Below are 27,718 nucleotides of genomic sequence, written 5' to 3' on the forward strand. Positions count from 1 at the left end.
TACACCACACAGGAGAGCTGACAGATCCTCTATATACTACACCACACAGGAGAGCTGACAGATCCTCTATATACTACACCACATAGAAGAGCTGACAGATCCTCTATATACTACACTACACTACACAGGAGAGCAGTAATGTAGATCCAGTGTGTGTAGTAAAATACTTACCGGTGGCCATATTCCACTGCAATGAAGACACAAGCAACGACACAGCGGCAGAAAACGGCGACTGCTGCGTATTTTATTACACACAGGGAAGCTTTCTGTTGGGGCGAGACATTGTTTTTATTAGTACGATTTTGGGATAGATGTGATGTTTTCATCATTTGTTATAGCTTTTTTTGTGGAATTTTGGCGAACAGAAAAAAGGACATTTGGCATTTGTTTCTTTTTACGATGTTTACTGATCGGGTTAATTGTTTTTATAGTTTGATAGATCGGACTTTTCTGAACCCAGCAATACCAAATATTGGTTGTTTTTTTATTTTTAAAATATATTTATTTTCAATGGGATAAAAAGGGGTGATTTTAACTTTTAGGAATTTTTTTTTTTTTTTTTTACCTTTCACTGGTACAGTTAGCTCTCTTAGAGGACATGATGTTGCATGTGCTATTATATACAGTGATGCAACAGCATCATTGCATATAGAAGAAATTATGGTCTCCTTTAAAGCTCGGCTACAGGAAGAAGACCCCTGGCTGTCATTATAACCCATCGGCGACCCACGATCACATCATGGGCACCAATGGGTGAGAGAATGATGCGCACGCATGTTGGCATGTGTTATATGCTGCTGTCAGATATTGATGGTGGCATTTAACACGAGCCATACATGTAAGGCTGATGTCGTAAAGGTGTTAATTACCTGAGGACCCCCTTCACCACTGTGTCACCTCTATTTTCCTGTGGGCCCCCTCCCCCACTGATTCACCTCTATTTTCCTGTGGGCCCCTCCCCCACTGTGTCACCCAATATGCTGTGGGCCCCCTCCCCCACTGTTTCACCCTTATTTTCCTGTGGGTCCCCTCCCCCACTATTTCACCTCTATTTTCCTGTGGGCTCCCTCCCCCACTATGTCACCTCTATTTTCCTGTGGGCCCCTCCCCCACTGTGTCACCCAATATGCTGTGGGCCCCCTCCCCCACTATTTCACCTCTATTTTCCTGTGGGCCCCTCCCCCACTGATTCACCTCTATGTTCCTGTGGGCCCCTCCCCCACTGTGTCACCCAATATGCTGTGGGCCCCCTCCCCCACTATTTCACCTCTATTTTCCTGTGGGCCCCCTCCCCCACTGATTCACCCTTATTTTCCTGTGGGCCCCCTCCCCCACTATTTCACCTCTATTTTCCTGTGGGCCCCTCCCCCACTGTGTCACCCAATATGCTGTGGGCCCCCTCCCCCACTATTTCACCTCTATTTTCCTGTGGGCCCCTCCCCCACTGATTCACCTCTATGTTCCTGTGGGCCCCTCCCCCACTGTGTCACCCAATATGCTGTGGGCCCCCTCCCCCACTGTTTCACCCTTATTTTCCTGTGGGCCCCTCCCCCACTATTTCACCTCTAATTTCCTATGGGCTTGCTCAGAGAGGGAAAGGGGAGCCACAGTAAAGTAGAGGTGGTTGGCACAATAGGGGAGGGGGCCCACAAGAAAATTAGAATATCACTGTGGACCCCCTCCCCTGTGTTCCCTTTAGGTTGCCCCCTCTCCTACCTGCCTCTGTGGCTGGAGATGTAGTCAGGTGCAGGCATCAGAACTAGTTATGTACTTACAGACACACGGACTGTGACTGCAGCCGTGCTGTGTGCTGCTTGGGCAGGACAGCTGACCAATCACAGCATAGCTCCTTGCCTGAGCTGTGCTGTGAGGTCACACAAACAAAACTTGAATTGCAGCCAATCAGTTTACAAAGCTGCCCAGGGCTGTGGATGGAAGAGGACGGAGCAGAGAGTCGCAGCAGCAGTACAGGAAACAGGCGACTGCGGGTTGTGTGTCCGTCTCCTCGCAGCCTCACAGTCAGCTGTTCCGCTTACTGTGCTGGCTGAAGTGAGGGTCGGCACACAGCTCAACCCTCCTGGCAGAGTCATGGCAGCGGCAGCAGGTGATGTGAAGGAGCTGCTCCTGCACTTCCCATCACCTGTGCAGTCTGCCAGCCAGTGCGGTGCCGGCTATACAATAAAGCGCGCACTGCTGGGTGCACGCTACGAGCATGCAGGGCAGGCACAAATGAGGGAGACAGAAGCTGGGGCGGGGCCCACCGGAGGATTCTCCGGTGTCCCAGTGCCCCAGTCCAACCCTGCTCCCATTCCCTCAGCGTATCCAGTTCAAATTATTAACACTGACCTACAAAGCCATCCATAACCTGTCTCCTCCATATATCTCTGAACTAATCTCCCGATATCTTCCCTCACGTAATCTCCGGTCCTCCCAAGACCTCCTTCTCTCCTCCACACTTATTCGCTTCTCATCCAGTCGCCTCCAAGACTTCTCCAGAATATCCCCCATCCTCTGGAATTCTTTGCCCCAACACGTCCGACTATCGACCACATTCGGATCCTTCAGACGGAACCTGAAAACCCATCTCTTCAGGAAAGCCTACAGCCTGCACTGACCTCGCTGCCTCCTCATCACTACCGAAGCTACCGCCTCACCAACACCGGGGCTCCTGCAACCCCCAACCTACTGTCTCCTTCCCCACCATCCTGCAGAATGTAAGCCCGCAAGGGCAGGGTCCTCGCCCCTCTGTATCAGTCAGTCATTCTTAGTTTACTGTAAGTGATATCTGTAACTTGTATGTAACCCCTTCTCATGTACAGCACCATGGAATCAATGGTGCTATATAAATAAATAATAATAATATAGGCCTACACCGGAGGGCTAAGAGTTTATATAGGCCTACACCTGAGGGCTAAGAGTTTATATAGGCCTACACCTGGGGGCTAAGAGTTTATATAGGCCTACACCTGGGGGCTAAGAGTTTATATAGGCCTACACCTGAGGGCTAAGAGTTTATATAGGCCTACACCTGGGGGCTAAGAGTTTATATAGGCCTACACCTGGGGGCTAAGAGTTTATATAGGCCTACACCGGAGGGCTAAGAGTATATATAGGCCTACACCTGAGGGCTAAGTGTTTACATAGGCCTACACCTGAGGGCTAAGAGTATATAGGCCTACACCTGAGGGCTAAGAGTTTATATAGGCTTACACTGGAGGGCTAAGAGTATATATAGGCCTACACCTGAGGGCTAAGTGTTTACATAGGCCTACACCTGAGGGCTAAGAGTATATATAGGCCTACACCTGAGGGCTAAGAGTATATATAGGCCTACACCTGGGGGCTAAGAGTTTATATAGGCCTACACCGGAGGGCTAAGAATATATATAGGCTTACACCAGAGGGCATAGAGTATATATAGGTCTACTCCCTCCATTCCCTGACAGCAAGCGGCTTGAATGGTAAACATATCATTCATTCTCTGAACTGAAATATCCTGCATGTCTATTGCTCCATTCCCTGACAGCAAGCGGCTTGAATGGTATCTGAGTCACTCTATCTTCGGCATTGAATCCTGCATATATCTATATATGTTAGTCATGTTATTATGCATTTGTTTGTGTTTATAGCTAGTTAACTCACTTCTGCTTGTCCCTATGTAGAGAGATCACATAACTTTTTCAAAGGGGTTTATGATCCATGCAGACCTGGACATTTGTTTATCTGATCACTACATTTATTGTGTCCTGCTGTCTCAACTGAGTTAGATTGATTTGTAACGAGAGGGGGAGAAACACCCAAAAAAAAAGTGAGATCTAAGAGCTAGCCTTCTATAAATGTAGACATAGCTTGGGGGTGCATTCGTGCACTATTATTCGTGTACTTTTATTCACAGTATTTTTTTGTAAGTACTCGGCAGTTACAACATGGCAGTGAGACAGGTAAGACAATCTAAATCTATTCCCTATTCATTTGGAACAGAACTACTCACCATATGTTTTTGTATAATAATATAAAAATAATAATAATAATAATTTTTATTTATATAGCGCCAACATATTCCGCAGCGCTTTACAACTTATAGAGGGGACTTGTACAGACAATAGACATTACAGCATAACAGAAATCACAGTTCAAAACAGATACCAGTAGGAATGAGGGCCCTGCTCGCAAGCTTACAAACTATGAGGAAAAGGGGAGACACGAGAGGTGTATAATCTATATCCTGGCTGCTGCATTCACTCACACTCACCGCCCTTACATAAACTCTTTACACTCCATCCATATTGGCCCCTCTGTCCTTGCCTCTCCCATGTATAGCACTCATGCTTTGTTCACATTGCTTAACAACGCAGATCCATTCAGCCCCACCATCCAGCACAAGAGACTCTCTCACAAATCACTTAACCATCTGCTCACTCTTTCTATCCTCCTTCTCCTAGTCGCTGGAGACATCTCTCCCAACCCCGGCCCCCCATGTTATAGCCAGTCAAATGTCCCAATTGCTACACCCAGAAACCCCTCTAACCTTATTAATATTCCATGCATGCCTTCTGTCTTTTTGAATTGTGCCCTTTGGAATTCTCGCTCTGTGTGTAATAAACTCTCCTTCATTCATGACTTCTTCCTTTCTAATTCTCTTAATCTCCTGGCTCTTACTGAAACCTGGATCCAGCAGTCAGACACCACCGCTGCTGCTGCTCTTTCATATGGTGGACTACACTTTTCTCATACCCCAAGATCAGACAACAGAGCAGGTGGAGGCGTTGGTCTGCTCCTTTCACCCAAATGTACCTTCCAAGTTATCCCCAAGTACTCTCACTTGTATTCCCTTCCTTTGAGGTCCATGCTGTCAGACTCTACATCCCCTTCTCCATGCGAGTGGTGGTGGTGTATCATCCTCCCGGCCCCTCTCATCAGTTCCTGGATCATTTTGCCACCTGGCTTCCACACTTTCTCTCCTGTGACACCCCCACCCTTATCATGGGTGATTTCAACATCCCCATTGCTTCTCCCCTCTCCCCAGCTGCTTCTCACCTTTTATCTCTAACCTCCTCTTTCAGCCTCTCGCAGCATACTAACTCTCCAACGCATGAAGATGGAAATTCCCTTGACTTGGTCTTCTCCTGGCTTTGCTCACTGGATGATTTCACAAACTCCCCTCTCCCGCTCTCTGATCACAACCTTCTTTCATTCTCTATCAAGAACTGCCATCCCGCTCAGGTCACCCCCACTTTCCACACTTATAGAAACATACAGGCCATTAACACCCAGAAACTTATGAAGAACTTGCAGTCCTCATTGTCCCCAATCTTCTCCATCTCATGTCCTGATTCTGCTCTGAATCATTACAATGAAACCCTGCAAAGTGCCCTGGATGAAGCGGCACCTCCTAGACATAGAACAACTCGGCACAGACGGCGACAACTGTGGCACACGCTGCAAACACGTTTCCTGCAGCGGTGCTCCAGGTGCGCCGAACGTCTGTGGAGAAAATCTAATCTACCCGAAGATTTCATCCATTATAAGTTCATGCTAAAAACATACAACTCCGCCCTTCACCTCTCCAAACAAACCTATTTCAACACCCTCATCACCTCACTGTCCAATAACCCTAAACGTCTCTTCGACACTTTCCAGTCCCTACTCAACCCAAGAGAGCAGGCCCCAACCACAGATCTCCGCGCTGACGATCTGGCCAATTACTTCAAAGAAAAAATTGACCACATTCGACAGGAAATCATCTCCCAATCTCTTCATACCATGCACTGTCCTCCCTCCCCCTCTGCATCTAGTTCACTCTCTGAGTTTGAACCAGTTACAGAAGAAGAAGTAAGCAGGCTCCTTGCATCTTCTTGCCCGACCACTTGCACCAGTGACCCCATTCCGTCACATCTCCTCCAGTCCCTTTCCCCGGCTGTCACCTCTCACATAACAAAAATATTCAACCTTTCCCTCACTTCCGGTATTTTTCCCTCCTCATGTAAGCATGCCATCATACATCCATTACTTAAAAAAACCTCCCTCGACCAAAACTGTGCCGCTAATTATAGACCTGTCTCTAACCTTCCCTTCATCTCTAAACTCCTTGAACGCCTGGTCCACTCCCGCCTTACCCGCTATCTCTCAGATAACTCTCTTCTCGACCCTCTTCAATCTGGCTTCCGCTCTTTACACTCTACTGAAACTGCCCTCACTAAAGTCTCTAATGACCTACTAACAGCTAAATCTAATGGTCACTACTCCATGCTAATTCTCTTGGATCTTTCCGCAGCATTCGACACTGTGGATCATCAGCTCCTCCTCACTATGCTCCGCTCCATCGGCATCAAGGACACCGTTCTCTCTTGGTTCTCCTCCTATCTCTCTGACCGATCCTTCACTGTATGTTTTGCTGGTTCCTCCTCTCACCTTCCCCTTACTGTTGGGGTTCCTCAAGGATCAGTCCTAGGTCCCCTCCTCTTCTCTTTGTATACTGCCCCTATTGGACAAACAATCAGTAGATTTGGTTTCCAGTACCATCTCTATGCTGACAACACCCAAATATACACCTCTTCTCCTGTTATCACGCCGACCTTTTTAGAAAACACCAGTGATTGTCTTACCGCTGTCTCTAACATCATGTCCTCCCTCTATCTGAAACTGAACCTGTCAAAAACTGAACTCCTCATGTTCTCTCCCTCTACTAACCTACCTTTGCCTGACATTGCCATCTCGGTGTGCGGTTCCACCATTACTCCAAAGCAACATGCCCGCTGCCTTGGGGTCATACTTGATTCAGAGCTTTCATTCACCCCCACATCCGATCACTGGCTCGCTCTTCTTATCTGCATCTCAAAAACATTTCTAGAATTCGCCCTTTTCTTACTTTCGACTCTGCAAAAACTCTTACTGTTTCACTTATTCATTCTCGTCTGGACTATTGTAACTCTCTACTAATCGGCCTCCCTCTTACCAAACTCTCCCCGCTCCAATCTGTCTTGAATGCTGCTGCCAGGATCATATTCCTCACCAACCGTTACACCGATGCCTCTACCTTGTGCCAGTCATTACACTGGCTACCCATCCACTCCAGAATCCAGTACAAAACTACTACCCTCATCCACAAAGCACTCCATGGCTCAGCACCACCCTACATCTCCTCTCTGGTCTCAGTCTACCACCCTACCCGTGCCCTCCGCTCCGCAAATGACCTCAGGTTAGCATCCTCAATAATCAGAACCTCCCACTCCCGTCTCCAAGACTTTACACGTGCTGCGCCGATTCTTTGGAATGCACTACCCAGGTTAATACAATTAATCCCCAATCCCCACAGTTTTAAGTGTGCCCTAAAAACTCATTTGTTCAGACTGGCCTATCGCCTCAATGTATTAACCTAACTATCCCTGTGTGGCCTATTAAAAAAAAAAAAAACAACAACCCATAATCAGGTTCCTCGCATCATGTTCTCATACACTTTATGCAGTTAAATACAAAATCTCAGGCACCATTAGTATATAAAGTAGTAAGTGGAACCCCACAAAACCACTCCAATCAGTATAATAGTGATGCTTCGAACAATATTACAACACACAGCATTGAAGCAAATGACCACAGAAATAAGTATGCAATAAATTTATCTTTTATTAACAATGCATTACATTAATAAAATAGTGCCAATCAAAACAGTATATTAAATATAGGTAAATGCAACCAGAGAGAATTTGTATGAGGTACAGAAGTGCACTCACTAAAATGTGTGGCACAGTGGAGACCGCATGAGACTTAAAGTTGGATGGTACAGGGCAAACAGCAACTACTATGCCCCCCGAGGAAGCCGAGGGCGAAACGCGCGTTGGGGCGCGTGTGAGCGCACGTGGAACTTAGCATGGGTAAGATTACCAATTGGGAACACTGTTTTTGTGGGATACAATAGCTCTCTTGGTTTGTGAGCTAGATGGGCTGTTACTATCAGTGTATTTATGCAATAGACACTGAACAACAGGCAACTATGGGCGACATGCATTAGCACTTTATTATTACCTATAGTAGTTGCTGTTTGCCCTGTACCATCCAACTTTAAGTCTCATGCGGTCTCCACTGTGCCACACATTTTAGTGAGTGCACTTCTGTACCTCATACAAATTCTCTCTGGTTGCATTTACCTATATTTAATATACTGTTTTGATTGGCACTATTTTATTAATGTAATGCATTGTTAATAAAAGATAAATTTATTGCATACTTATTTCTGTGGTCATTTGCTTCAATGCTGTGTGTTGTAACTTTATGCAGTTAATAGCCTCTGTGTCTGTACTGCTACATACTTAGGCAGTTAACTGGTTCATGCAGCTTTACATGAACACCCGAGCCTTACACTATGGCTGGTCCGAACAACGAAAGCAATTGTTACCATCCACCTCTCGTGTCTCCCCTTTTCCTCATAGTTTGTAAGCTTGCGAGCAGGGCCCTCATTCCTCCTGGTATCTGTTTTGAACTGTGATTTCTGTTATGCTGTAATGTCTGTTGTCTGTACAAGTCCCCTCTATAAGTTGTAAAGCGCTGCGGAATATGTTGGCGCTATATAAATAAAAATTATTATTATTATTATTATTACTCCCAAAGGCCATAGGGAAAATAAGTGACAGGACTATCACACCATTCCCCTACGGAAGCTCCACTGCTGGAGATGTTCAAGTACGTAGAACATCAGTAATCTCAATAGTTATTTTGATTTGTCCTAAATGTGTAAATACCACAAGTGTCCAGCAGTTTCCTATGTAAACCAGCCTAAATCCTAGGCAACTGTTTGATAGAAGTGCCAACCGTCCATCATTGTTTTATTAGACCCAACCATGGTGATAATATATATTCAGTGGTGATCTGTGAACTGCGTGAATCCTTCTATCCACAAAGAGACAGTTCCCTGTAGATCCATTAAACCACTTTAAGACTGTTTTCCGCCCGTTTAATACTCTCACCCAGGGGTTGAGATAGACTTTATTGGTTTCAATGTCAGTTGGAGCATTGGGTCTTTCAGTGGATGCATCCAACACTATTGTGTTTTTTACAGCAATTTATGGCAAGCCTTCACTCTGATGCTTCTACCAGTAGTGTTCTCCATCACAATGGATCCAGTAGAGCGCCAATTGCCAGTGAGTTTAATAGTACCATTTTGTGATCGTCAGAGCATTGCCTCCAAACTGTTGTGATATTGCACCAAAAATTGGTGAACCTAAATCATGAGCATTTGGTCAAAACCAGAAATCTTGAGGAACATTGAAGAGTTTTGTGTGGCTATGATGGCACCATATTATGGTGGGATCCACACATCATTTGCCATAGATTTGTCATAGTTCTCATCTGGAAATGGACTATTTAATCACCATTTTTTTAGCGCTGACACAACTGAGGTGGACAGTCAAGGGAATCTCCCTTTTGTATACCTTTTGACCCCCAACAAGGATGTATGAAGCTTTGTGGTCGGATTCCCAGATCTTGGTCCACAAAGTAGAAAACATTTGGCAACTATCAAAATTGATGAAAAGCCAAAGTCAGGGTCATCACAGAGAGAGAGAGAGGTCATAATGTGAAAGCTGAAGAAGAGAAGAAGATCTGGAGGTCAGAATTAAAGTACCCGGTGACAATTCAGGTCTCAAGCAGAAGACAATTTTAGGATGGGTCTTGAGGAACGAGGTGGTCTCCTAACCTAAGAACCTTTGCATTCATGGCTTATAAGTTGACTACAAAGAATTATTTTGGAGTTTCAGGAGAAATGTCTCTTGTTTATTATGTCTCAGATCCCATTAATGTTCATGCAGCTGCTTTCTGGAGGAAATAGCTTGAGGCATGGAGAAAACCAGATTGCCAAACCCTTGTGAACAGCAGTTATCTTCATTTTGAGACTCTTCAGAAATACAGTGATGTCCATGAATTGAGAGTAATGGTTGAGAGTAATAAAATTAGGAAATTGCTTTCTGAAGGAAATGAAATATACATTGTGACAATTAAGGAAATTAAGAGAAAAAAAGGAATTATTCTGTATCACATTATCTTCAGAATATATTGGAGTTTTTATTTTTCTTCCACATTTTTAATTGGATCTGCACCCATATAAATCACATGGTACAAGTCATACCCAAGATTAATCTAGCAGAGAACGCTTAAATGCTATGGACAACTTTGACATGTAAACATCCATTCATTCATTCAGTTTTACACTCCTTGATACGCAGTTGAGAACTTGATGCAAAGTTCCGATTTCCTCTTGTGGAAGTGTCTTTCCCAGTAATATAGGCTGGATGTGACGTCTGCATGTCTCACCCAGTAATATAGGCTGGATGTGATGTCTGTGGGTCTCTCCCAGTAATATAGGCTGGATGTGATGTCTGTGGGTCTCTCCCAGTAATATAGGCTGGATGTGAGCTCTGTGTGTCTCCCAGTAATATAGGCTGGATGTGAGGTCTGTGTCTCTCCCAGTAATATAGGCTGGATGTGAGGTCTGCATGTCTCTCCCAGTAATATAGGCTGGATGTGAGGTCTGCATGTCTCTCCCAGTAATATAGGCTGGATGTGATGTCTGCATCTCCCAGTAATATAGGCTGGATGTGATGTCTGTGTGTCCCTCCCAGTAATATAGGATGGATGTGATGTCTGTGGGTCTCTCCCAGTAATATAGGCTGGATGTGAGCTCTGTGTGTCTCCCAGTAATATAGGCTGGATGTGAGGTCTGTGTCTCTCCCAGTAATATAGGCTGGATGTGATGTCTGCATCTCCCAGTAATATAGGCTGGATGTGATGTCTGCATGTTTCTCCCAGTAATATAGGCTGGATGTGAGGTCTGCACCTCTCTCCCAGTAATATAGGTTGGATGTGACATCTGCATGTTTCTCCCAGTAATATAGGCTGGATGTGATGTCTGCATCTATCTCCCAGTAATATAGGCTGGATGTGAGGTCTGCGCGTCTCTCCCAGTAATATAGGCTGGATGTGACGTCTGCACCTCTCTCCCAGTAATATAGGCTGGATGTGAGGTCTGCACATCTCTCCCAGTAATATAGGCTGGATGTGAAGTCTGCACCTCTCTCCCAGTAATATAGGCTGGATGTGACGTCTGCACCTCTCTCCCAGTAATATAGGCTGGATGTGAGGTCTGCATGTCTCTCCCAGTAATATAGGCTAGATGTGAAGTCTGCATCTCTCTCCCAGGAATATAGGCTGGATGTGATGTCTGCATCTCTCTCCCAGTAATATAGGCTGGATGTGAGGTCTGCATGTCTCTCCCAGTAATATAGGCTGGATGTGACGTCTGCATCTCTCTCCCAGTAATATAGGCTGGATGTGAGGTCTGCATGTCTCTCCCAGTAATATAGGCTGGATGTGAGGTCTCCGTGTCTCTCCCAGTAATATAGGCTGGATATGACGTCTGCACCTCTCTCCCAGTAATATAGGCTGGATGTGAGGTCTGCATGTCTCTCCCAGTAATATAGGCTGGATGTGACGTCTGCATGTCTCTCCCAGTAATATAGGCTGGATGTGACGTCTGCACCTCTTTCCCAGTAATATAGGCTGGATGTGATGTCTGCACCTCTTTCCTAGTAATATAGGCTAAATGTGACATCTGCTCCTCTCTCCCAGTAATATAGGTTGGATGTAACGTCTGCATGTTTCTCCCAGTAATATAGGCTGGATGTGAGCTCTGTGTGTCTCTCCCAGTAATATAGGCTGGATGTGACATCTGCATGTCTCTCCCAGTAATATAGGCTGGATTGGGGTCTGTGTGTATCCAGGGTGCTTCTGTCTCCATGAACTCATATATCACCACAGCTTCTATCCTGCACTCATTTTATCTTCATCTGCTTTACTCCATTTCAACAGCCTATTTTATTTACCCTCCGAGAGCCAGTAGCTACTTTTCCCCACCTCCGAGTAGAACCCCTTAATGTGCCTTGCTGCTATTGATAAAGCAAAACGAAGCGGAGGGAAGCAGCAAAAGCTGTCAGGAGCAGGAGCGCTAACAGATTTGCAACATTTTTGCAGATGACTTAGCTAGATAAAGTACTTACTGTCCCTGCAGCAATAAAATGGCAAAAAAATGTTCATGAAGACTATTCAGAATTTTGCTTAAATTTGCATTCAGGAAGTAAAAGGACAATCAAGACCAGCTGACAAAAATTCTCAGAGACGATTTCACGGTGCTCACCTGCTGTCTTCATCAGTCTCCAGTCATTTTGTGGCAGTGCCCACAGGCATTAGAAAGAAACCTTCGACCACAAGGAACAAGGAACTTTCTTTTCTCAGTAAAATTACTTCCTTTAGCCATAGTTCAAATATTTTCCATACAGTCACATAATAACTATTAGGAAACCCATGAAAGAATCTTCCTCTCCGATGTGACCCTCTGACGGTCACCACTACTTTACTTCTATATTATATGATGGTATTCTACTTAATCTCCCACTTCTAAGAGAGAACTTGGATGGAATCCATTTTTGCTAATGTAGCTGGTAAGCTTTACAATATTTTGGCTGTTTTTTATTATATAGATATCTCACTTTTGTTTCTTTAAGATAATCTCTCCACATCTGACGGAAAGGTTCTCAGCATTCTGCTGGGTATATGCTGATCTAAATAAGTGCAGGAATAATTTAATGAATGTTACAATACCAGCTGAAGGTGATACGATCAACCTTACCAAGATATAAAGTATGCATTTCATAACTCAAATCAAGACTTGCAGGCAGTACTTAAGAACTGTAGTTTAGAAAAGATAACCTAGAGGTTCTATGGGTTATTTTGCTGTGATCTTGCGTGTACATAGTCATAAGGACTTAGCTGCATTGGAAAATAAGCATCATTAACTGGGGTAGGATTCGTACCCATTGCCATCCCCCTTGGATCAATTTTTAGAAGCCTACAAAATACACAACAAATCAGTAAGTGGTTGTTTCATTAAGCATATATACTTTCAGCTGATCACCTCTTGTCTGACTCTTGGCAAAAGCTGATTTTACCAAGGAAATGCCATACCATGGCCATTCAAATGAAGAGGCGTACATATAATCCAGCAGAATAAGTACTTCTCTCTATGATATATACTGTATAAACACTATAGACTAATATGGATTTTTTTAACATCTCTTCTCATCAGAGCAGGCGATGTGTCACATGTCTTAGTGGTAGGTACTGACGGAACTGCAGCAGTTAATGAAGTTAACAGTGAATATACCGTAAATCAAATAAAGTGATAAATTATAATGATACTAATAATAACCAATAGTGAGGAAAGCTACACACAGGTTTACAACTTGGAGGGTCTGGAGGTAAATTTTTAATGTATACTGGCAGCAAAATCTGATAACTGTAGAATTCAAAAGCAGATGTACAATAAGAATATGGAGGAGACAAGGAAGAAGTCAGAAGGTTGGAAAAGGAGATATAAGGAGGAACAAGAGAAAAGAAAATAGAGAATAAGGAAAATAGTAAATAAAAGGTAAATGTAGAACGAAAGGAAAATGGAGGAAGAATAAGTTATAAGAAAATAATAATAATAAGAAAAATAGTTTAGAAAAAGTAAAGAAAGAAAGAAATTTGAAAAATGGAAGAAAAGAAAAGAAAAAGAAGGAAAGGAAGATAAAAGGAAGCATAGGGAAAGAAAAGAAAGGGAAGGAAGTAAAATAAAATAAAGGAAGAAAATGAGGAAAGAATTAGAAAGGAAGTTAAAAAGGAAAGGAAAAAAGATAGAGGAAGGAACGGAAGAGAAAAAATAGTAAGTACAAGAAGATGAAAGAGGAAGGAAAGAAGGCAGACAGAGGAGAAGGTAAGAGAGAAGAAAATGAAATAAAGGAAAGGAAATACAAGGAGAAAAAAAGGAATCAAGTCACTGTACAGATGAAGGAAATGTAAGATAAGAAAAAAGGGAATAGGAAGGAAAAGGAGGAAAATATGGAAATAGCAGAAAACATAGATGGGCAACAAGAAGAATAAGTTAAGAAGAATAAAGAAAATAAGAAAAGACAGAAAGATTGATAACTGTTAAGTTATAACATTATACCATACGCTGACCTGATCCCAGCAGACACAGGGCATTATCTGATCTCTAATATCTGATTTATGACTGGACCACATCCTTGGCTTGGGAGCAGCAATGAGGTCTTCACCTCCCGGGGACGCTGCCTGTGCTTCATCCTCCTATGTGCCGGCTCCTGGTCAGGCATCCAGGCAACCCCCACAAGTACTTATGCTGGCTAACAGATGTAAATCATTCAGCTGTGGCAATAAAAACAAAATTTCCAAGCACTAAAAAATACTCAGACAACAAGCAAGCATGCTCGGGAAATCTCGAGTAACGAGTATATTCGCTCATCACTAATAAAGATACCAAATGTAAATTTTTGGTGAAGAATCAACACCAAGTGGAACACGATTGTGAAGTTGAACAAAATTTATTGGTTATTTTAAATTTTTGTGGAAATTCAAAAACTGAAAAGTGGGGCGTGCAATATTATTCAGCCCCTTTACTTTCAGTGCAGAAGTTCATTGTGGATCTCTGAATGATCCAATGTTGTCCTAAATGCCTAATGATGATAAATATAATCCACCTGTGTGTAATCAAGTCTCCGTATAAATGCACCTGCTCTGTGATAGTCTCAGGGTTCTGTTTGAAGCACAGAGAGCATCATGAAGACCAAGGAACACAACAGGCAGGTCCGTGATACTGTTGTGGAGAAGTTTAAAGCCGGATTTGGATACAAAATGATTTCCAAAACTTTAAACATCCCAAGCAGCACTGTGCAAGCGATCATATTGAAATGGAAGGAGTATCATAGCACTGCAAATCTACCAAGACTCGGCCGTCCCTCTAAACTTTCATCTCAAACAAGGAGAAGACTGATCAGAGATGCAGCCAAGAGGCCCATGATCACTTTGGATGAACTGCAGAGATCTACAGCTGAGGTGGGACAGTCTGTCCATAGGACAACAATCAGTTGTACACTGTACAAATCTGGCCTTTATGGAAGAGTGGCAAGAATAAAGCCATTTCTCAAATATATCCATAAAAAGTGTAGTTTAAAGTTTGCAACAAGCCACCTGGGGGACACAACAAACATGTGGAAGAAGGTGCTCTGGTCAGATGAAACCAAAATTCAACTGTTTGGCAACAATGCCAAACAATATGTTTGGCGTAAAGGCAACACAGCTCATCACCCTGAACATACCATCCCCACTGTCAAACATGGTGGTGGCAGCATCATGGTTTGGGCCTGCTTTTCTTCAGCAGGGACAGGGAAGATGGTTAAAATTGATGGGAAGATGGATGGAGCCAAATACAGGACCATTCTTGAAAAAAACCTGTTGGAGTCTGCAAAAGACCTGAGACTGGGACAGAGACTTGTCTTCCAACAAGACAATGATCCCAAACATAAAGCAAAGTCTTCAATGGAATGGTTCACAAATAAACGTATCCAGGTGTTAGAATGGCCAAGTCAGAGTCCAGACCTCAATCCAATCGAGAATCTGTGGAAAGAGCTGAAAACTGCTGTTCACAAACGACCTCCATCAAACCTCACTGAGCTCGAGCTGTTTGCCAAGGAAGAATGGGCGAGAATTTCAGTCGCTCCATGTACAAAACTGATAGAGACATACCCCAAGGGACTTGTAATCGCAGCAAAAGATGGCGCAACAAAGTATTAAGTTAGAGGGGCCGAATAATATTGCACGCCCCACTTTTCAGTTTTTTAATTTCCACAAAAATTTAAAATAACCAATAAATTTCGTTCAACTTCACAATTGTGTTCCACTTGTTGTTGATTCTTCACCAAAAATTTACGTTTGGTATCTTTATGTTTGAAGCATGATGTATGGGAAAAGGTTGAAAAGTTCCAGAGGGCTGAATACTTTCGCAAGGCACTGTAGTAGTTATATTCTTGTACATAGGGGCAGTATTATAGCAGTTATATTCTTGTACATAGTGGTAGTATTATAGTAGTTATATTCTTGTACATAAGGGGCAGTATTATAGTAGTTATATTCTTGTACATAAGGGGCAGTATTATAGTAGTTATATTCTTGTACATAGGGAGCAGTATTATAGTAGTTATATTCTTGTACATAAGGGGCAGTATTATACTAATTATATTCTTGTACATAGGAGCAGTATTATAGTAGTTATATTCTTGTACATAGGAGCAGTATTATAGTAGTTATATTCTTGTACATAGGAGCAGTATTATAGTAGTTATATTCTTGTACATAGAGGGCAGTATTATAGTAGTTATATTCTTGTACATAGGAGGCAGTATTATAGTAGTTATATTCTTGTACATAGGAGCCGTCTTATAGTAGTTATATTCTTGTACAAGGGGGCAGTATTATAGTAGTTATATTCTTGTACAAGGGGCAGTATTATAGTAGTTATATTCTTGTACACAGGAGCAGTATTATAGTAGTTATATTCTTGTACATAGAGGACAGCATTATAGCAGTTATATTCTTGTACATAGGAGCAGTATTATAGTAGTTATATTCTTGTACAAGGGGGCAGTATTATAGTAGTTATATTCTTGTACATAAAAGCAGTATTATAGTAGTTATATTCTTGTACATAGGAGCAGTATTATAGTAGCTATATTCTTGTACATAGGAGCAGTATTTTAGTAGTTATATTCTTGTACATACGGGGCAGTATTATAGTAGTTATATTCTTGTACATAGGGGCAGTATTATAGTAGTTATATTTTTGTACATAGGAGCAGTATTATAGTAGTTATATTCTTGTACAACGGGGAAGTATTATAGTAGTTATATTCTTGTTCATATGAGCAGTATTATAGTGGTTATATTCTTGTACATAGGAGCAGTATTATAGTAGTTATATTCTTGTACATAGGGGCAGTATTATAGTAGTTATATTCTTGTACATAGGAGCAGCATTATAGTAGTTATATTCTTGTACATAGGAGCAATATTATAGTAGTTATATTCTTGTACATAGAGGACAGCATTATAGCAGTTATATTCTTGTACATAGGGACAGTATTATAGTAGTTATATTCTTGTACATAGGAGCAGTATTATAGTAGTTATATTCTTGTACAAGGGGGCAGTATTATAGTAGTTATATTCTTGTACAAGGGGGCAGTATTATAGTAGTTATATTCTTGTACAAGGGGGCAGTATTATAGTAGTTATATTCTTGTACACAGGAGCAGTATTATAGTAGTTATATTCTTGTACATAAAAGCAGTATTATAGTAGTTATATTCTTGTACATAGGAGCAGTATTATAGTAGCTATATTCTTGTACATAGGGAGCAGTATTTTAGTAGTTATATTCTTGTACATACGGGGCAGTATTATAGTAGTTATATTCTTGTACATAGGGGCAGTATTATAGTAGTTATATTTTTGTACATAGGAGCAGTATTATAGTAGTTATATTCTTGTACAACGGGGCAGTATTATAGTAGTTATATTCTTGTTCATATGAGCAGTATTATAGTAGTTATATTCTTGTACATAGGAGCAGTATTATAGCAGTTATATTGTTGTACATAGGAGCAGTATTATAGTAGTTATATTCTTGTACATAGGGGCAGTATTATAGTAGTTATATTCTTGTACATAGGAGCAGTATTATAGTAGTTATATTCTTGAACATAGGGGCAGTGTTATAGTAGTTATATTCTTGTACATAGGAGCAGTATTATAGTAGTTATATTCTTGTATATAGAGGCAGTATTATAGTAGTTATATTCTTGTACATAGGGGCAGTATAATAGCAGTTATATTCTTGTACATAGGAGCAGTATTATAGTGGTTATATTCTTGTACATAGGAACAGTATTATAGTAGTTATATTCCTGTATATAGGAGCAGTATTATTGTAGTTATATTCTTGTACATAGGGAGCAGTATTATAGTAGTTATATTCTTGTATATAGGAGCAGTATTATAGTAGTTATATTTTTGTACATAGGAGCAGTATTATAGTAGTTATATTCTTGTACATAGGGGGCAGTATTATAGTAGTTATATTCCTGTACATAGGAGCAGTATTATAGTAGTTATATTCTTGTACATAGGAGCAGTATTATAGTAGTTATATTCTTGTACATCGGGGCAGTATTATAGTAGTTATATTCTTGTACATAGAGGCAGTATTATAGTAGTTATATTCTTGTACATAGGGGCTGTATTATAGTAGTTATATTCTTGTACATAGGGGCTGTATTATAGTAGTTATATTCTTGTACATAGGAGCTGTATTATAGTAGTTATATTCCTGTACATAGGGGGCAGTATTATTGTAGTTACATTCTTGTATATAGGGGCAGTATTATAGAAATAATTAAAATAATCTTTCGCTATAAAGCTCAGACATAAAGGTTCACATCTAGAAACAAACTCAAACATTTCAGTATAAAAAGCTAATTTTCCATTCAGACACTAGGAGTGAAGGTCTTGTTCTCTGGAGCTCACAACCTGTAAGAATTATGGAAGATACAAGAGGTGATACGTTTTAGGGTTCAGCATATTTTATAAGATCAGGACAATACACATGACGCCATTAGCAGCCGGTGTCTGTGTGTGAACAGTGCATGGAGTGTGGTGGAAACTGATAGAAGGGAAGAGGAGTAATGTAGAAGGGGTGAGCGCCATGTTTTCTGTTTGATACAGGGGAATTTACCTTGGCGAATCTCGGACAGTTTGGGGGCTGAGTATTAACCACCTCCATGTGTTGTCAATGGTCCATAATGAATGTAGAATATCTAGCACAGCGGCGTTGCCGTAAGAGGCTTTATAAAGACAGTAACACCACAATCAATCGATAGCAAATCATTTATCTACTGCGTCCAAAGGGCACGTACCCCTATACAAATAGGACATAGCAAATATTAACCCTTGAGTCAGTTTTTTCTGTGGACGCTTGGTGTCAGACGATAAGACTCAGTCTTTACCTTGATTGACACAGTCATGAGTAACCAATTTGCCCTATTAATCAGTACAGATGCTGATTGGACCCCTCCAATTATACCTACATCTTCATATGTTTACATTGATTTCTCATAGAGTTAATGATGTTATATCTTGATATTCTTGCAGGCAGCATTTCCGGAGTTAATATCTAATATCACTAGACACCTTGAATGGTTGGGGTACATAGTAATACTGGTGGTGGCATAAAGCAAGCTATTCTGTATCCATATGGGATTCCTCTCTGGTCATTGAGGTTTGACCACCGATACCCCTAGAGATCCCAAGCCTAGGGCTCTGGAACCGCAAGGGCGGAGGGGAGATGTGCATGTGAACCTCCTCTCCATTCATTGTCTATACTCGGCTGGTTCCAGCACTTCAATTCACAATGAAAGTAGGGGAGGTGGAGAATGCTCATCTCCCTCCATTCAAAACATGGCTGCCGAGCTTCGCTTTCATGATTCCTAAGCTGTGTTCTTAGGATTTTTTTGGGGTCCTAGTGGTCAGACCTCCACTGATCAGCATCTTATCCCCTGTTCAATGGATAGCAGGAAACTTGTTTATTTGGGAATAACCCTTATCGGGGGTTATAATTATATCCTGTCTAATGCAAATGGACGGGTAACTTATGATCTCCAATTGTCATGAGAGGTGGAGGAGTAAACCTGTCCATCTCTGGTGACTTCTGGAAAGCTTCTATTACACACCTGTTCCAGATCCGGGCTATGCTCCCTTCCCTTTGGTCCTCTGAACTCTGCTATGCTCCATGTCGGGCTTTGCACATTGCCTGATGTGATCCCATGTGCTCATCTGCCTGGGTCTGTATAAGGGCTATCAAGACTCACACTTGTGTCTTGGTATTAAGTCTCTTAGTTTGTCGGCACACAACGACCTATTTACAGTCTCCTGGGCCACTTGCAGCTTCCGGTACCTCATTAGGACTTTTCGTTTGTCTCTGCTACATGTGTGCCTGCGGCTTCCAAAGATGTGTTCTGTCTGCTTGCGGCTTCCAGTAACTCTACTACCTGTCTGTGGTCTCCAGGACATCTTTTGTTGGCTTAGAGCTGCTACTATCTCTGCTACCTGTCTGAGATCTCTTGGATGTCTCCTATCTCGCTGCAGCATCCAGTAACTCTGCTTCCTGTTTGCAATCTCCCAGACGTCTCAGGCCTGTCTGCAGCTTCCAGTAACTTTGCTACCAGTGCTTCAGACTCCAGGATGTCTCCTGTATGTCTGTGGCTTTCAGTAGTTCTATAACCTGTTTGCGATCTCCCAGACATTTCCAGGGTGACTACAGCTTCAAGTGACTCTGCTACCTGTCTGCAGGCTCCCGGACATCTAAGGTCTGCCTGGGAGTTCTAGTACCTCTGCTTCCTGTCTCTGCGGTCTCCTGCATGTCTCTTGTCTAATTGCGGCTTCCAGTAATTCTGCTACCTGTCTGCGATCTATCAGATGTCTCTTGTCTGCCTGCAATTTCCAATAACTTTGCTACCTGTGCACAGTCTCCATGATGTCTTCTGTCTGCCTGTGGCTTCTAGTAATTCTACTACCTGTCTGTGGTCTCCGAGACATCTTCACTCTGCATGCGGCATCCAGTAACTGTGCTACCTATCTGTGGTCTCGTGGATGTCTCCAGTCTGCCTGTGGATTCCAGTCCCTCTGCTATCTACATGCGGTTTCCAGTACCTCTGCTGTCTGTCTGCGGTCTCCAGGTCATCCCCTGTCTGCCTGCAGCTTCCAGTACCTCTGCTACCTGTTTCCTTCGTGCAACACCCTCCTGCCTCACCAATGCCAGTGGCCCATATGACCACCCAGACCTTGGGCTTGGAGGGTCCACTTCACCTAGTGAGCCCATAACAGCTTCTTTGTCACCTTCCAGCATCCTGTGGCTCTTTCTCTGCCTTCAAGATTTCTGTAAAAATTCCCAAATCCACTAACCGACAAAAAAAACCCCATCTATAACATAACGGTATTTAGTAAAAATGGGGAGAGGAGGGAGATGCAGCTGCAGTATCTGTTCCTCTGAGACTCATTCTCCTGTTATAAACTGTCAGCCTCAACCTGTGTGTGAAATTTGTGCTGCAAGAGGGAAATGGGGGCAAAGGCCACAACACCGGACCTGGGAGAAAAAAATATTAAAGCAACTGGATACAGCTCTGCATCTATAGTAGAGGGCACCGATATATATGAAGGCTTTTTACTGGGGGTAAGTATCATAAAGGCATATATGCATATAAAAATGGGGTGGGGGAAATTACCTGGGACCCCCATGATTAGCATGAAAGGACCATGTCCCATCTGAAAGAAACAAAATACAATGGCCATCCCCTTCCTCCCTGAGAATATCGGACAAAATCATGAAAATTGGGGATTGGTGGCAGTCGAGCGGCCGTATGGAGGGGCTTTGTGGTCCATCCATAGTATATCTCAGCAGATGCATTAACAAGGACAATCCCTATAGTACAACACCAGCATAGGGGAAGTGGTGCCATCTATACATACAAGGCATGACTCTATACCGCGGGGGGAAGTGATACCGTGCATCTCAGCGATGATGATGCCACACAATGGAGGAGATGAGGAAGCGGCACACGTGGCCCCTGCGGCACACCCAATCTCATACCTACAGGGGCTGCTAAATAGTCACCCAGAACCTGACAATAGGCCTGCAACGGAGCTGTGCACACAAAACCACTGCCTGCACAGAAAACTAGACTCAGTAACTGTAAATGATGGCAGCAGTCAAATATTACAGGGGAACCTACTAAGTCCGGCGTTTAATGCGACAAATTTATTCTGAAGTCCTACTTTATAATAAACTTGGCAAATTCCTGGTCGTCCAAAAAGTTAAATAAAGAGAAGAATAAAATCAAAACCAACTGCAAGTTATGGAGCAGATCTGGCCTCATTAGCACTGCTAACAATAGAAACTTAAATAAAGTCGTTATTAATGTTCCCCTGTGCGAAATACAGGAATGGTCACCATTAAAGTGCGTCGTATTACCAAGAGGCGATAGATAGATAGATAGATAGATAGATAGATAGATAGATAGATAGATAGATAGATAGATAATAGATAGATGATGGATAGATGATAGATAGATAGATAGATAGATAGATAGATAGATAGATAGATAGATAGATAGATAGATAGATAGATAATAGATAGATGATGGATAGATGATAGATAGATAGATAGATAGATAGATAGATAGATAGATAGATAGATAGATAGATAGATAAGAATCCAAAAAGTCAGAGGCAGCACACCATTGCAAATAAGTTTCAAAAAGTGTTCAGGTTTTAATAGCCCATCATGGCGACGTTTCAGCTCATGGAGAGCCTTTCTCAAGCTATGATAGATAGATAGATAGATAGATAGATAGATAGATAGATAGATAATAGATAGATTAATAGATAGATTAATAGATAGATAGATAGATAGATAATAGATAGATAGATAGATAGATAGATAGATAGATAGATAATAGATAGATAGATAATAGATAGATAATAATTAGATAATAGATAGATAGATAGATAGATAGATAATAGATAGATAATAGATAGATAGATAGATAGATAGATAGATAATAGATAGATAATAATTAGATAATAGATAGATAGATAGATAGATAATAGATAGATAATAGATAGATAGATAGATAGATAGATAGATAGATAGATAGATAGATAATAGAGACTTTTTGTGCAATTTCATTTAGAAAACGGAGAGTCTGAGGTTGCCAAATTTCTCTTGAATATCCTTATAAAGGGTAAGTTTTAGCCGTCATTAAGGGGCCGGTGTCCTCACTTCTCACATTCTGGGTCGTGCTGAGTCTCGGGGGGGGGGGGGGGGTGACATTTTGCTGCTGGAGCTGCAGAATTCTCAGGTATCTCATTCATTGCTGCTATTATTTGCAGACCCCTAATGTCATGACCCTAGATTCAGAGTTGGACTGGCCCACCAGAGAACCAGAGAATCCTCCGGTGGGCCCTGGCTTCTCCTTCAGGAGAGTTCATAGTGCAAACCTTGCAGGTGCTATGGGGCTCTTCAGTGGGGGAGAAATCCTCTGGTGGGCCCAATGTTCTTCAGTCTGACACTGCCTAGACTTATAGATGTTTTATATCCCTCTTACTTCCAGTTTAGGGCTTGGCTATGAGGCTGTAGCGGTAGCAGCTGTGCACCGGTTCTGGAGCCTGAGTTGGCCCAATCCCCCAACATAACCGGCCAGCACTATACATGGCACGTGGCCGCGGGCGCCTTCTACAGTTGCTTCACACTACACCTCTGCTCCAGCTTGATTATTCGTAGTGACTTCTCATACCCTCTCGGTTTGGAGGCCGTCTGCCACCCTGGACCTCTACTTTAACCTCCTTAAAGAAAATGTCCTGTGCAAAAAATAATTGTACTCAAATGTGCTTTAATTAGTAAATGTAGCAATCTTAATACTTGCTGTGTATAAGGTGCCCCGATCGGCAGCTTTACATTCTGGTACCGGGTCCGGACTCATGGCAGTACCCAAGCCAGCCCCCTTGTCTGTCTATGTATTTGTGTTGACACAGAAGGGGGCTGGCTTAGATATTGAAATGACCTAGTCAATCGGTCTTCTTCACACACAGATGCCTGGTCATAGGCCAACCCAACAAAAACTATAGTGACAGGCACATAACTGATGAACACAGTCCAAAACCGAGGAATGATGGGGGGCCTTTAAAATATAATGAATATTATTAAAATTATAAAAAATGTTGTAGTAAGTTTAGAATGTATCTTTATATCAATATAGAGATCAAAATGTATTACAGCAGACAAATTGTTGAGCCTCATCAAAATGTATTACAGCAGACAAATTGTCAAGTCTTCAGTTACTTTGTTGTCTTCTTGCTAACAAACAATAAAGTTATACTTCGGATTCAGATGTCTTCGTATCTCGCTTGGTAAAAGGTGAAATTCTCCTGACAATTAATAGGTTTGTTCTTTTGCACCAGACAATCCCTTTAAAGAGGACTCGTGAGCATCCATTGATGGGCTATTATGGGTGGCGCTACAATTGTGGCACAAATGGAATAATTGGGCACTATGGGGACTGCTGTAAAGATGCCACTATGGACATTACTGTGCTGCTTGTGCTATTGTACACCTGGCACTATAATAGGGATTACTGTAGGGATGGACTTTATGGCTTATTTATTGTATTAAATATCATTTTATAGGTTGTGGGTCTCACAATTGGTGGCCCCTAAAAGGAGAAGTGTGGAAGAGAAGTACTGCTTACTTACTAACTGCCCGATTACATAATTCTCAATAACTAAAGAAAATTAATTTCTCTATTTGCAATTTGAGAATTTTTCCTGTTCTGTGCAAATCTTTTAAATATGTGAATCATTCACAATTGCACTGGCGCCACCTGGTGGTGAATAGAGAAATTACAAGTGATAGATTTTGGTAAGAACAAGTAGTCCTGCTATAGGAAAGGTAATAAAGGCAATGGTCTCGGGGGCATCCACCGATGAGTTACCTCCAACTCCTCCAAAATACTTACATTTCAAGCTACAAAATAAAGGCTTAATCTACCCAAAGCTGATAAAGGCAGTTGATGGCTGAACATCACAGCCATCTTCTGTCGGGAAAGATGCAGGCTCGTAAGGCAGAGGCAGGGAGATGACATATGACAGACATAACACCTCCTATATTATTAAGGGGTTAATATAAAAAGTCCAGCCTCCCAAGAAAAAGTCTCTTTCTTGCCCATTGACCTCTGGACTTGTTTAATTGGTCATCAATTACTTTTATTTAGATTTATGAGGTTTATCGAACATCTGGTCGATCTCCCCTTTAAGTCTCATTTTCTCTTTGCTTCCAGATTCTGAAGTAAGCATGTGATCACCTCCACCACGAGCGACATGGACAACATTACGTCGGTCCCCATCGGGAAGAATTCATGCACTTTCCACGAAGAGTTTAAGCAAATCCTCCTGCCTGTAGTCTACTCTGTGGTCCTTGTTTTCGGTTTCCCGCTCAACTTTATTGTGATCCTTCAAGTGTGTCTTTCAAGAAAGGCCCTCACCCGGACTGCCATCTACACCTTGAACCTAGCGGTGGCTGACTTCCTCTACGTGTGCTCCCTCCCTCTTCTCATATATAATTATGTCCATCATGACTACTGGCCGTTTGGAGACTTCACGTGCCGGTTTGTCCGGTTCCAATTCTACACCAACCTCCACGGAAGTATCATGTTCCTCACCTGCATGAGCTTTCAGAGGTACATGGGCATCTGCCACCCCTTATCTGTATGGCACAAAAAGAGGGGCAAAAAGTTCACGTGGGTGGTCTGTGGGATTGTCTGGTTTATTGTCATTGTCCAATGTATACCCACCTTCATATTCGCATCTACAGGAACCCAGAGGAATCGGACAGTCTGCTATGACTTGAGCCCTCCAGCTTTATCCTCTCGGTATTATCCATATGGCATAACGTTGACAGTCACTGGCTTCTTGATCCCTTTCATTGCCATTTTAGGTTGCTATTGTGCCATGACTAAAATTCTCTGCCTGAAGGATAACCTTTCCGATGTGGTGGTCCGACGAAGGAAGGATAAAGCCATTCGCATGATCATCATTGTGGTCATCGTTTTTGCCATAAGCTTCTTTCCTTTCCACCTCACGAAAACTATCTATTTGGTTGTACGTTCCAAGTCCGGGGTCCCATGTTTGGAGCTGCAGACCTTTGCCATTGTTTATAAATGCACAAGGCCTTTCGCTAGCATGAATAGTGTCCTTGACCCCATCTTGTTCTATTTTACCCAACAGAAATTTAGACAAAGTACTAAATTATTAGTTAAGAGGGTCACTAGTAAATGGAGGTCTGAAGCAACCAACACTCAAAAATGACAAATGGAATGAATGCAACTTATGTAGTCTGTTCCTTTAGAAGTGCAAAAATCTCTATCGGGAAGTATATTTGCCAAAATATATATTTTTAGTTTAATAGATATAATTTCCAACTTTCCATGAGCAGATATCAGTTGTGACATGACCATAAGTACATGAGAGAAGAGGATGAAATTAAAAGATGGAGCTGGACAAATGTTTTCTTGACTGGATAAATACGTAACATAACAACCACTAACAGCAACACTTTAGAAATCATACTGCAACAGTGAAAACTGGGAACACAAATCTAACATTTAGTCTTCCATTATCAAAAAAAGAATGAATACAAGCAAATTAGAAAAAAGGGACTGCAATGGGGTCAAAACTCACGCCTGACTAGTGAAAAGAGTCTATCACCACTATTGTTGTTTTGTAAGGTTCTTTATGTGTATCACAGGTTGGCATCCTCTACTACCATGTTGTCTTTGTGCAGCCAGAACTGAAGACAATCAAACAGCATTACATGTAGCTATAAAAAAAAAACAAAAAACAATAATTATAAAAATTCAAAAGTCCCTTAGACAGACAAAAAGTACTGACTTGTGTGCTCTTTCTGTGTCACAGTATCACAAATCGTCAGATTGGCAACATCTTGGATCTGCAGTTCCTTTTTGAAGGATGTAGTATAAATTGTATATAGTAAAAAATGTAAATATAATCTAAAAATGTGAACTGAACGACAATAAACATAAATATGCAGTATTATATTAGAGATAGCAACATACATTGTAATGTGAATTGTAGCACTGAATAAAATCAATGAAACATGATTAGTGTTTGTTCTATAGGGCACTTCCTGGTGGAGATCAGTAGTTGCACGAGATCTTTGAAAAACCATTTGTCACATTGATAAATACACATACATTTCCTTCTGTTTTTGTGAAGATTTCCCACATATTTCCTGAATTCATGCGATTCTTAGTTTAAAAAATTTCAAATTGAGCGAATTAGCAAGTTTTAGTGAATTCCTATCTATTTTACACAAATTTGTGAAGCGTAGAATCAATTCGCTCATCCACATTGTTTTTTAAGAAATGAGAAGTGATGAAAGTCTCAAAACTGTTGTAGGACACGTCGCAAGGCAAGGATGCTTCACACAAAGAGGATTTATTATAAAACAGTAATTTTTACATTAAGGCTCCATTCAGCCATAAAGGAAAGTTACAGTAAAATGCTTCAAAAGTTATGCTATTGTGACACACATTACCTTGAAAAAGTATTCATACCCCATGAACATTTCACAATTTTTTCTCTTTTCATCCACAAACTTAAACGTATTTTATTGGGATTTTATGTGATATCAACAAAAAGTAACAAGTATTTGTGAAGTAGCAATTTGTCACTCCGGATTTTATTTAAGGGTATCAGACTACAGAGGACTGTATATACAGCGGGTGAAATAAGTATTGAACACGTCACCAATTTTCTAAGTCAATCTATTTCTAAAGGTGCTATTGACATGAAATTCTCACCAGATGTCAGTAACAACCTGACAAGCAGCTACTTTGGTTTTAACTGGAGCCTCTAGTGGTGAGGTCAGGCTTGTGCGACAGGTAGCTGCCAGGTGCCACTTCTGGGCAGAATCCGATGCTGTCTCTCGGGGTCAGGTACAGTGACACTACTTTAGGGATTAGTTCAGCCATGCTGGTCTAGGATACTGTATCGGGTTTTGGCCAGTCATGGACGAGGGAATAATGTTTATGTACTGGATGCAACAGGACCAGGGGACTTTGGGTACAGGACTGGCCACACCAGGACCAGGGAACAATGTTCAGGAACTGGCCGCTCACTGACAGGGAACAACGTTCAGGCACTGGCCATCCAGAAC

At 41.8% G+C, this 27,718-nt stretch overlaps 1 protein-coding gene across 2 annotated transcripts in view; it reads left to right on the forward strand.

Annotated features, from left to right (window-relative positions):
* Window positions 1-26,556, forward strand: part of P2RY6 (pyrimidinergic receptor P2Y6) — an 82,609-nt gene extending 56,053 nt beyond the window's left edge. Inside the window, exons 1-2 of one of the 2 annotated variants that reach the window (XM_077298777.1) lie at window positions 12,352-12,485; window positions 24,822-26,556. In XM_077298777.1, the coding sequence (XP_077154892.1) occupies window positions 24,862-25,848 (987 nt within the window). In that variant the 5' untranslated portion in view covers window positions 12,352-12,485; window positions 24,822-24,861 and the 3' untranslated portion in view covers window positions 25,849-26,556. Of the gene's footprint in view, window positions 1-12,351; window positions 12,486-24,821 lie in introns of those variants that run through there. The other variant, XM_077298776.1, reaches the window with a different exon arrangement.
* Window positions 26,557-27,718: the final 1,162 nt, after the last annotated feature.

This window comes from Ranitomeya variabilis, chromosome 3, assembly GCF_051348905.1.
Source record: "Ranitomeya variabilis isolate aRanVar5 chromosome 3, aRanVar5.hap1, whole genome shotgun sequence".
NCBI classification, from domain to species: domain Eukaryota; kingdom Metazoa; phylum Chordata; class Amphibia; order Anura; family Dendrobatidae; genus Ranitomeya; species Ranitomeya variabilis.